A 12,691-nucleotide genomic window follows, 5' to 3' on the forward strand; every position below is an offset into this window, starting at 1 on the left:
CCACTCAACAAGAAGCACATGTTAATGCATTGGGGCAACAACAGAATCAGTATTCTAATAACTATAATGCAGGTTGGAGAAATCCACCAAATAGACCTTGGGGTGGTCTAGCACAATCTAGCCAACCAATGCCTCCTTACCAATATCAAACACAATCTAGCAATCAAGGGAGGAAGATGTTTACTTTGGAGAGTGATTTAGAAAAATTATCTTTGCAAACCTCTACCTTTGTGGAGCAAACTTCCAACTTCATGAATGAGACTAGGACAAATTTCAAGAACCAAGAAGCTTCAATCAGAAATTTGGAGAATTAGATTGGTCAAATTTCAAGATAACTTTCAGAGAGACCTCCTAGTACATTTCCTAGTGACACCATTACCAACCCAAGGGAACAATGTAAGGCAATTCAATTTAGGAGTGGAAAGGTGTTAATGAATGAGAAAAAGAGTGAGGTGGAAGGAGAGAAAAGGCAAGGAATAGATGATATAGAAAGAGTAGAAAAAAAAAATAGAAGAGAAAAAGAGTGAAAAAAATGAAAATGAGATAAATTGTGAGAAAAAGAATGACGGAGATAAAAGGCAAGTGAGTGAGAGTGATAAAATGAGAGAATTTGTTCCTATTGTTCCATTCCCTCAAAGGTTGAAGAAAAAAGAGCAAGAAAAGCAATTTACAAGATTTCTTCATGTCTTTAAAAAGCTCCACATTAATATTCCGTTTGCTGAAGCATTAGAGAAAATGCCAAGCTATGTTAAATTCATGAAGGACTTGCTGTCTAGTGTTAAGTCTCAATTATACTTCTTTTTGGATAAGACTTATTGAACAATTCCACTCATCCTTTGCACCATTGCAAGATAATTGTTCTCTTTTTGATTCATTTTTTGTGCAGATATAACTAACCCAGAATTTAGATAACAATACCTTAATACACCTCATTTTTTGTGCAGGTATTGAGCTAGAGAATTGAGGATTGAAGACCCATAGGATTGGAAATCTAAGGAGCTAAGGAGCATAGAAGAGTGACTGCGCTGGGCGCAAGATGACCCGCACCAGGCTTGATCGAAACAGAGTATCTCACCTCTGCAAGTCATAGTTGTGCCGGGCGCGAGACTACCCTCGCCGGGCGTGATCGAGACAGAAAGTATCTCAAACTCTCTGGAAGGCATTGCACCAGGTGTAAAAGGAATTGCGTCGGGCGTGTCATGAGGCAGAGAGTACTTGACCTTCCTGGAAGGCCCTGCGCTGGGCGCAAAGACTTATGCGCCGGGTGTGTAACCCTAATCTGACTTCCCAAGCTTGTATTTGAAGAAACTTTCGAGGGTTTTCTTCTCATTCGCACATTGGACGCGTTTTAGGAGCTGAGGAAGGGATTCCCAGAGCTTGGGACCGTTCGTGTGTGGGTCTTTCCTTCGGTTCTTCATTCTCTCTTCCATCTCTATTTTTGTTTTACCCTCATTGTTTTGAGTGGTTCTACCCATTGTTTTGTGGGGTTAGATGTAACCAACGTACTCTATTGTAATCCTTACGTTTTAATGATATATACGTGTTGTTTTATTCATTGTTGTGTATGTTTCTATTCTTAATGCTTGCTTTGGATTGATTCTCCTTGCATGATATAGGTTCCATTGGGTATTGGAAAATAACCTTTGAAACTAGCTCTGAAACAAATGCCTAGTGGGAAATGTATCTAGGAATGGAGCTTGGCCCATTAGTAGTCTTAAACCCTAACCCGTAATGCGGGTGTAGGTATTGGATACTCAAGGAATTGATATTCATTATCCGCACCTAGGCTCTTACTCTAAGGGATTAGGTTTGAGTAAACTTATGGGTTGACTAAGCAATGGATATAACAAGAGATTAAGGATTCATTAGTGTGACGTTCGGTGATATCTGACCCCACAATCTCACAAAACCATAATACCATTTCTACCCCTTTTCCACACACAAACCATAATTTTATAGTTAACATTCCAGTAGTCATACTCTTCAATTCACAATTACATGACAAACTACAAAATTGAAATTATTCTTTAGTCACGAATAGTCAATAAATGCTTATTTTACCTACTAATCCCCGTGGATACGATAATTTTACTACTTGAATGACCGATATACTTGCCGTGTTTGAGTCTATTGATATAATTAAAATGATTTACAATAATAACAAAAGTAATTTCAACGGAAATCTCAACATCTAGAAAAAGGAAGCTTCAAGAAGATGAAACAATAATGCTCACAAAGGAGTGTAGTGCAATAATTCAACAAAAATTACCTCCCAAGTTGAAGGATCCAGGAAGCTTTGTAATCCCATGTGAGATTGGAAATTTAATGGTGAGCAAGGCATTGTGTGACCTTGGAGCAAGCATCAATTTGATGCCCTTGTCCATTTTTAAAAGGTTGGGCATTGGAGAAGTGAAGCCTACTATGATAACTCTACAACTAGCCGACCATTCAGTAACTTATCCTTATGGCGTAGTGGAGGATGTCTTAGTAAAGGTGGATAAATTTATTTTCCCAGCTGACTTTGTGGTTCTTGACATGGAGGAAGATGCTAAAGTCCCAATTATATTGGGAAGACCATTTTTAGCCATAGGTTGAACATTGATAGATGTATAGCAAGGTGAGTTGATGTTGAGAGTGGCTAATGAAAAAGTTACTTTTTCTATAAACGAAGCTTTGAAGCATAAGGTGGACAAGGAGGATTGTTTCCAGGTGAAAATAATTGATGCTCTAGTGTTAGAAGAGATAAGAAAATATATGAGAAAGGGTCCATTAGAGGGAGCCTTGTTAACAAAAATGGGAGCAAAGGAGTTGAGTAAGAAGGTGAATGATGAAGAGGTGGTGGTTTGTGTTTATCAATTAGAAGCCCTTAAGCCATTACTTAGTTCCAAAAGAGGGGTAAAAGAACTAAATAGAAGTGAGAGAGGAGTGGAAGAGACAACAAAATTAGAATTGAAACAACTCCCTTCCCACCTTAAATATAGGTTCTTAGATGAGCAGAAGCTTAACCCTGTAATTGTGAACAATGAGTTGACTAATGTTGAGGAAGAAAAGCTTTTGAGGGTGTTGAGAGAGCATAAATTTACTTTAGGTTGGATTATTGATTATTTAAAAGGTATTAGTCCTACTGTTTGTATGCATAAAATTTGTTTGGAGGAGGACTTTAAACCTGTGCGTCAACCACAACGGAGGCTTAACCCCACTATGAAGGAAGTCGTGAGAAAAGAAGTCATTAAGCTATTGGATGTAGGTATTATTTATCCAATTTCTGATAATGAGTGGGTGAGTCCTGTTCAAGTTGTACCCAAGAAAGGTGGGATGACGGTAGTGACAAATGAGAACAATGAACTCATTCCCACCAAAAAAGTTACAGGTTGGCGTATGTGTATTGACTATAGAAGATTGAATCAAGCCATAAGGAAGGACCATTTTCCACTACCTTTTGTGGATCAAATGCTAGAGAAATTGGTTGGGCATGAGTATTACTATTTTTTGGATGGCTATTCTGGTTACAACTAGATAGCAGTGACCCCTGAAGATCAAGAAAAGATAGCCTTTACATGCCCTTATGGAGTGTTTGCTTACAGATGGAGGCCATTTGGTCTCTGCAATGCACCTGCTACATTTCAGAGGTGTATGTTTTCCATTTTTTCCGATTTAATTGAAAATTGCATTGAGATCTTCATGGATTATTTTTCTGTATTTGGCTCTTCATTTGATTCTTACCTCACTAACCTAACTTTAATTAGTATTAAAAATATGCCAGGAATCTAATTTGGTGCTTAACTGGGAGAAGTGCCACTTTATGGTAAGAGAAGGTATTGTCCTTGGTCATCAAATTTCTGCTAAAGGTATTGAGGTAGATAGAGCAAAGGTAGAAGTAATTGAACAATTACCTCTTCCTGTGAATGTGAAAGGGGTTAGAAGCTTTCTAGGTCATGTAAGATTTTATAGGCGGTTTATCAAAGATTTTTCTAAAATAGCTAAGCTTATGACTAATCTACTTGAAAAAGAAGCCCTTTTTTTTGTTTGATGATGCATGTTTACAAGCATTCAACACCTTTAAGAAACAACTTATTTCTGCTCCCATAATTACAACACCTAATTGGTCTTTACCATTTGAAATTATGGGTGATGCTAGTGACTATTCTGTAGGTGTTGTATTAGGACAAAGAAAAGAAAATTTGTTTCATGTTATATATTATGCTAGACGTGTGTTGAATGAGGCTCAAAGGAATTATACCATGACTGAAAAAGAATTTCTTACTATGGTGATTGCTTTTGATAAATTCAGACCTTATCTTGTTGGCTCTAAGGTCATTGTTTATACTGATCATGCTGCTTTGAGATATTTGTTTGCTAAACAGGATGCCAAGCCACGATTGATTCATTAGATTCTCTTACTACAAGAGTTTGATTTGGAAATTCGAGATAAGCAAGGGAAGTAAAATTTGGTAGCTGACCATCTTTCAAGATTGAAGCTTGATAAGGCAAAGAAGGAGGTCAAGCCTATTTTAGAGGAGTTTCCAGATGAGAAGCTGTTGGTCATTACTTCTCTACCATGGTTTGCTGATTTTGCCAACTTTAAGGCAGCTGGTGTAATTCCTCATGAATTTACTTTTTAGCAAATAATTTTTTTTGCATGATGCTAAATTCTATTTTTGGGATGATCCTTTGTTGTTTAAAAGGTGTGCAGATGGTATAATTAGGAGATGTGTTCCTGAGAGTGAGTTTGAGAGTATTTTTTGGCAGTGTCATGGATCAGATTATGGAGGGCATTTTAGTGGGGAAAGGACAGCTTCTAAGGTGTTACAGAGTGGATTCTAATGGCCTACCCTCTTTAAGGATGCTCGTAGTTTTATTGAAAGGTGTGATAGATGTCAAAGAGTGAGGAATATTTCAAGGAGGAATGAGATGCCCTTAAATAATATACTTGAAGTGGAAATTTTTTATGTTTAGGGTATAGATTTTATGGGGCCATTTCCTTCTTCCTTCTCAAACCAATACATTTTGGTTGTTGTAGACTATGTGTCTAAATGGGTAGAGGCTAGTGCATTGCCAACAAATGATGCTAAATTTGTGGTTTCTTTCATCAAGAAACACATTTTTACTAGATTTGGTGAGCCTAGAGCAATAATTAGTGATGGAGGTTCACACTTTTGCAACAAGCAATTTGAGTCACTCTTAGGAAAATATGGTGTAAAACACAAGATAGCTACCCCTTACCATCCACAGACTAGATGATGTACTTTGGGCTTACCGTGCAACTTTTAAAACTCCTATTGGAATGTCACCATATCAATTGGTGTATGGGAAATCATGTCATTTACCTGTGGAATTAGATCATAAAGCATTTTGGGCTACTAAATTGTTAAATTTTGATTTAAAGAATGCAGGTGAGAGAAGGTTGTTACAATTGGATGAGCTAGAGGAGTTTAGATTGCAGGCATATGAAAATGCTAAAATCTATAAAGAGAGCACAAAAAATGGCATGATAAGAGAATTGTGATTAAAGAGTTTGCACCGGGACAACAAGTGTTGCTATACAATTCTAGCCTCAAATTATTTCTAGGTAAATTAAGATCCCAGTGGTTAGGTCCTTTTGTTGTTAAATAAGTATTCCCCTTTGGTACAATTGAAATTTCATATATCAATTTAGAAAGAAGTTTTAAAGTTAATGGTCAAAGATTGAAATTGTACCTAAGGGGTGATTTTGAAAGAAATAAGACCATTGTTAATCTAGCACCACCGGCTGAAGGTGGTCAATGTTAAGTCTCAATTATACTTCTTTTTGGACAAGAATTATTGAACAATTCCACTCATCCTATGCACCATTGCAAGATAATTGTTCTCTTTTTGATTCAATTTTTGTGCAGATATAGCTAACCTAATTTCATCTAACAATACCTTGATACACCTAATTTTTTGTGCAGGTATTGAGGGATGAGTTGAAAGTTGAAGACCCATTGGATTGGAAATTAAAGGAAAAAAGGAGCAGGAGAAGAATAATTGCGTCGGGCACAAGACTACCCGCGCCGAGCTTGAGCAAAACAGAGTGTCACACCTCTACAATTCATAATTGTGTTGGGCGCAATAAGGTGCACCGGGCGTGATTGAGACAGAGAGCAACTCAAACTCTCTGGAAGACATTGCGCCCGACTTAAAAGTAATTACGCCGGGCATGTCTTGAGGCAGAGAGTAACTAAACTCTCTGGAAGGCCCTGCGCTGGGCACAAAGACTAATGCGTCGGGCGTGTAACCCTAATCTGACTCTCCAAGCTCGTATTTGAGCAAATCTTCGAGGTCTTTCCCCTCATTCACACATTGGGCGAATTCTAGGAGCTGAGGAAGAGATTCCTGGAGCTTGGGACCGTTCGTGTGTGGGTCTTTCCTTCGGTTCTTCATTCTCTCTTCCATCTCTATTTTTGTTTCACCCTCATTGTTTTGAGCGGTTTTACCCATTATTTTGTGGGGTTAGATGTAACCAACGAAACTCTTATGTAATCTTTACGTTTTTAATGATATATATATGTTTTGTTTCATTCATTGTTGTGTATGTTTCTATTCTTAATGCTTGCTTTGGATTGATCCTCCTTTGCTTGATATAGGTTCCATTGGGTATTGGAAAATAACCATTGAAACTAGCTCTGAAATAAATGACTAGTGGGAAATGTATCTAGGAATGGAGCTTGGCCCATTAGTAGTCTTAAACTCTAACCCGTAATGCGGGTGTAGGTATTGGATACTCAAGGAATGGATATTCATTACTTGCACCTAGGCTCTTGCTCTAAGGGATTAGGTTTGAGTAAACTTATGGGTTGACTAATCAACGAATGTAATAAGAGATTAAAGATTCATCAGTGTGTAGTTCAGTGATATCTGACCCCACAATCTTACAAAACCATAATATCATTTCTACCCTTTTCCACACACAAAACAAATACTTTTATAGTTTAACATTCCAATAGTCACAACCTTTAATTCAAATTTGCATGACAAACTATGAATTTGGAATTATTCTTTAGTCACGAATAGTCAATAAATGCTTATTTTACCTACTAGTCCCTGTAGATACGATATAATTTACTACTTGAACAGTCGGTATACTTGCCGTGTTTGAGTCTGTTGATATAATTAAAATGATTTACAATGATAACAAAAGTAGTTTTAACAGAAATCTCAACAGTCAACAAGTTTAACAAAATGCTTTTTAAAAAAATAATGATAAAATATTAAAAAAAAACCTTATATATATATAAGGTTTAGGGTTTATATATATATATATATATATATATATATATATATATATATATATATATATTACCTTAACCGCAATCCTTCCTCATCCTCTTCCCCAATCATCCAAGCTGCACCACTCCTCCAAATCCACCAGCAGCACATGGAACAACTACTTTAGGGAACTCTTGCCTTGCTCCAATCTCAATAGCATTGATTTTGTGAGTTTTGTCCCTCTTGCTTTTGTCTATTTTGTTTCCATTGGGGACAATGTAAATATTTATGTTTGGGGGAGTTTTACGCATTTTTTCTTTTATTATGCATGTCATCTTGCATCATTCTGCATTATAGTATATACATTGCATCTTGTGTTGGAATGGAAATTTATTTTCTTAACCATATATAAATTATAAGTTTACTCAATGATATTTTCCAAGCACATTGTCGATATCTGATTCATGCATTACTTGTTGGAAAACTTCACACACTACACAATAAATCTTGGCACAATGGCACTTAAGAAAGATTTTTAATCTACTTAAATAAAATATAATTTTTTTTAGGTTTCTATGGTGACACTCATTGCATTTAGTTACTGGAGAATTGTCTGCCTTAAAAAAAGGGAAAGTTGAAAGAAAAATGGTTCTTGAGTACAGATCTCGTGTAATATTTCTCTGTTAATAAGAATTATCAATTGATATTAAAAAGCTGTAATCAATACATAAGAAGATACGTATAAATACTTTTCATTCATGTTAAAACAATATTATCAAAATAAAAAATTGAAGTGAAGGACATGTAATGAGTTGACAACAAAATAGAAAGGTCAAATTGAAAAAATCCAACAATACTAGATAAAAGTTCATCAATTAAAAATGCAAGAATACAACATGACTATTGTAGTAATTAGCCTTAAACAAAATGATTTGTACATACAAAAGTGACGATAAGTCTTTTTTTAAAAAGATATTGAGTTGTAGGATTTGGTTAAAAAGAAAAAAATTAATAGATTTGGATCAGACTAATTTCATTTGTTTTAAAATAAGGTTATTATTTGAATTATATAATAGGTAAAAAGAATTAAAAGAATAGAGGGAAAAAATACATTAACTTCTAAAAAGTAGTCATGTTGTATTTTAATTAAAAAAATTGATTAAAAACATTATTTCATATCTTAATTGAATCAAATCAATAAATTAGCAATTACACTAAGGTCATTAATAATTGTATGTAATCAGTGTTAACTCAAGTCTTAGCAAAGAGTAATATATAAATCAACTAAAAAGAATAAAGTTATGTCAATCAATTCAAAAATAAATTAAGAATTTTGAAATGAAAAGGAAATAAGAATTACTTAATTTTAAAACCTAGTAATATCAATCTACTTAACTAATAGTAATAACAATGAACTTAAAAAACATGTTAAGGGAAGGCTAATATCTATTTAATATACAATCATGTTAAAAAGTGCTTCAAGTTATGTATAAATACTTTTCATTTAGGTTAAAACAATATTATCAGAAGAAAAAATTGAACTTTAGGTCATTTAATGATTTGGCAGCAAGATAGAAAAGTCAAATTGAAAAAATCTAGCAACATTAAATAGGATTTTATCAGTTAAAAATGCAAGAATATAATCTAGAAATAATAACTATTAAGTAAAAGCTAATATATTAATATGAATAAAAAATAAAGAATTAAAGAGATATATTTACAAAAGGGTTATTATTTGAATCGTACTAATTTCATTTATTTTAAAATAAAGTTATTATTTGAATTATAATAGGTAAAAATAATTAAAAGAATAGAGGGCAAAAATACATTAACTTCTAAAAAATAACATACGTGCAAAAAAAATTATCAATGTCTTTATTAAGATCATTGACTCATTGCAATTGATTATGAAAACAATATCCTTATTAATCATAATTTTTTGGTGAAGATGAAAATTTCAAACAGAAGCAAAAACAAAAAACTACACTATCCAACAATGAAATTTATAATTGTTATAATTTATGAAAGAAAACCTCTTCATCCTCCAAAATCATCTCTAAGGAATTTGTTTGCAATTGATTCTTAAACTCTAGCAACCTCCACAATTTTATTATACGAACTCTTATCTTCCAATCAATTTTTCCTACTACAATGTCCTTTAGTAATGTAAACCTCTTAGTCATGTCCTCTAAAGAAGATGAAAGTAAAAGGGAATTTTTTTTAATAATATGTTCACTATACATCAACATTGAAACAACCAACTTTTAAAATTAAAACTTCATACAAGCTTACCTAAAAATGGTTTTTCTATGATTGATAGAGAAAATGTGAATCCTCATATTAGAAGTACAAAAGTACCCAAATCAGAAAGTGGACAATGTATATATGGAGAGAGTATTTTTAGAAATATAGAGTACGATGGAATAGGACAATCAGAATGAAGTTTTAAAAAAGAAAAATGCCTTAAAAATTAGAAGATAGTTGAGATCAATTGGCATTGAAAAGCTTTAATCAATGCAGAAGAAATAAATATTCATAATTACTTTTTTGAGTGGAAGATAAAGTGAAAATAATTTGATAGGAAACGTATAAAACAAAGAAAAAGAGAAAAGATTCAAACCCCTGACCTTGCTTAAGCATAGATCAACCCCTACCGCTGAACCACACACTTGAGATTGGATTTTTCTTCTGTTTAGAAGTACTAAAGGTTTAAAATTTATTAAATTAAAAAAAATAAAATTCAGAATAATTATGATAAGATAAAGTTACATAAATACCCTTATTTTAAGCGTAAAAAGAGAGTTATACTTCCTTCCTTTTATTATAATAAAGATATCAAAATAGGACTAAAAGAGTTCACTTTAACTAATAACATAATTTGATTTTTTTAAAAAAAGAATTTAAAACTAGCCCGAGCAAAATTTTTTTTCTTTTTATTGTCCAATTAAAATATAACTTTCACCTTTTAAAATTTGAAAAGAGAAATTTATGTAATTTAAAACTCAACTTAAAGTTTCCTTTGTTTGATCCCAAATTTAAAGCCCAAGCAAAGAAACCATAACCTATTATTTTTGTTTGATCGTTTAAATTAAACTTCACAATTAAAAGCAACCTAAAAAATGATTAAAATATCTAATAAATAAGCTTGTATATTTTTTTACATCTTTAAAAAAAGATTATCTAGTTTGTCATCCGTAGCCACGTACGTGTCACGCTGCATGTCGAGCTTCATCACCACCACATGCTGCCACCTTTGCATGCACTAATAATTTACACTCACACACCCTCCGATACACCGCCACGTAACTCTCCCAAACCTAGAATGGTGACCGAAGGAAACACCATTAAAAGTGAGGCAGAAAAAGATCAAGTTGAAACACGAAAATGGTGGCAAAGCCAGGCCCGTCTCTTGCTTCACTCTTCCTCTACCCTAGAAAGCCACCAAGTCACGATTCAGGACGTGGCTACGAAGCTGAGGCTCGGCGACAACGAGGTTCTGCGCACGGAGAAGAAGTTCAAGGTTTTCATGGAGAATTACGGGAAAAGGTACTCCACCAGGGAAGAGTATTTGCGCCGTTTAGGGATTTTCGCACACAACTTGGTCAGAGCGGCGGAGCACCAGGCGCTCGACCCCACTGCCGTCCACGGCGTCACGCAGTTCTCCGATCTCACCGAGGACGAGTTTCAGCGGTTCTATACTGGCGTCAATGGAGGCTTCCCGTCGAATAATGGTGTAGCGCCGCCGCTTGAGGTGGATGACCTGCCAGAGAATTTTGATTGGAGATAGAAAGGAGTTGTCACTGAAGTCAAAACGCAGGTCTATATAAACTTAGGGTTTCATTTTTCTTCATCTCATCGGAATTATTTGTTTTTGCCTTAATTAAGTGCATGTGCTTATATATTTTTTAGTGTTTTGATTTTAATTAACACTTTTGTTATGCGTGCAAACTTTTGACTTAAAAGTAAGTTGAAAAAGCACGCAAAATAATTACCCCTTCAAAAAGCACGAAAGGGTTTGGTTGCACGTTGTGGATATGATTTTTCACCTATAACTTCAGTTAATAGGATAAATTGATGTGATTCTCTATTTTCTAACGTGTTTCCAATCATGCATTTAATTAGTTGAAATTGAATATGTTTGCTAACGTGTTTCCAAACATGCATTTAGTTGAAATTGAATATCTGCATCTTTTTTTTTCTCCCAAGATTGGAACGTGTTTCCAAATTGAATATGTTTTCTAACAGTTGAAATTGAATATCTGCATCCCTTTTTTTTTTCTCCCAAGATTGGAAATACTGTGTGTTTTACATATCCCCCTTTCTCCCAAGATTGGAAATACTGTTTCTTTTTTTTTTCTCCCAAGATTGGAACGTGTTTCCAAATTGAGTATGTTTTCTAACCGTTGAAATTGAATATCTGCATCCTTTTTTTTTCCTCCCAAGATTGGAACGTGTTTCCAAATTGAGTATGTTTTCTAACCGTTGAAATTGAATATCTGCATCTTTTTTTTTTCTCCCAAGATAACGTGTTTCCAAATTGAATATGTTTTCTAACCGTTGAAATTGAATATCTGCATCCCTTTTTTTTTTTCCTTCTCCCAAGATTGGAAATACTATTTCTTTTTTTCTCCCAAGATTGGAATATGAAAGTTTAGGGTTTAGGGTTTAGGGTTTAGGGTTTAGGGTTTAGGGTTTAGGGTTTAGGGTTTAGGGTTTAGGGTTTAGGGTTTAGGGTTTAGGGTTTAGGGTTTAGGGTTTAGGGTTTAGGGTTTAGGGTTTAGGGTTTAGGGTTTAGGGTTTAGGGTTTAGGGTTTAGGGTTTAGGGTTTAGGGTTTAGGGTTTAGGGTTTAGGGTTTAGGGTTTAGGGTTTAGGGTTTAGGGTTTAGGGTTTAGGGTTTAGGGTTTAGGGTTTAGGGTTTAGGGTTTAGGGTTTAGGGTTTAGGGTTTAGGGTTTAGGGTTTAGGGTTTAGGGTTTAGGGTTTAGGGTTTAGGGTTTAGGGTTTAGGGTTTAGGGTTTAGGGTTTAGGGTTTAGGGTTTAGGGTTTAGGGTTTAGGGTTTAGGGTTTAGGGTTTAGGGTTTAGGGTTTAGGGTTTAGGGTTTAGGGTTTAGGGTTTAGGGTTTAGGGTTTAGGGTTTAGGGTTTAGGGTTTAGGGTTTAGGGTTTAGGGTTTAGGGTTTAGGGTTTAGGGTTTAGGGTTTAGGGTTTAGGGTTTAGGGTTTAGGGTTTAGGGTTTAGGGTTTAGGGTTTAGGGTTTAGGGTTTAGGGTTTAGGGTTTAGGGTTTAGGGTTTAGGGTTTAGGGTTTAGGGTTTAGGGTTTAGGGTTTAGGGTTTAGGGTTTAGGGTTTAGGGTTTAGGGTTTAGGGTTTAGGGTTTAGGGTTTAGGGTTTAGGGTTTAGGGTTTAGGGTTTAGGGTTTAGGGTTTAGGGTTTAGGGTTTAGGGTTTAGGGTTTAGGGTTTTCTTAA

At 34.8% G+C, this 12,691-nt stretch overlaps 1 protein-coding gene across 1 annotated transcript; it reads left to right on the plus strand.

Annotated features, from left to right (window-relative positions):
* The first annotated feature begins 600 nt into the window (after positions 1 to 600).
* Positions 601 to 3,266, plus strand: LOC114916198 (uncharacterized). Its single transcript, XM_083069311.1, has 2 exons — positions 601 to 782; positions 2,196 to 3,266. The coding sequence occupies exons 1-2, from the start codon at positions 601 to 603 to the stop codon at positions 2,593 to 2,595; spliced, it is 582 nt and encodes a 193-aa protein (XP_082925437.1). The 3' UTR covers positions 2,596 to 3,266.
* The last annotated feature ends 9,425 nt before the right edge of the window (positions 3,267 to 12,691 follow it).

The sequence above is a fragment of the Cajanus cajan genome, chromosome 2 (genome assembly GCF_000230855.2).
Source record: "Cajanus cajan strain Asha chromosome 2, NIPB_CcT2T_4, whole genome shotgun sequence".
Taxonomy (NCBI): domain Eukaryota; kingdom Viridiplantae; phylum Streptophyta; class Magnoliopsida; order Fabales; family Fabaceae; genus Cajanus; species Cajanus cajan.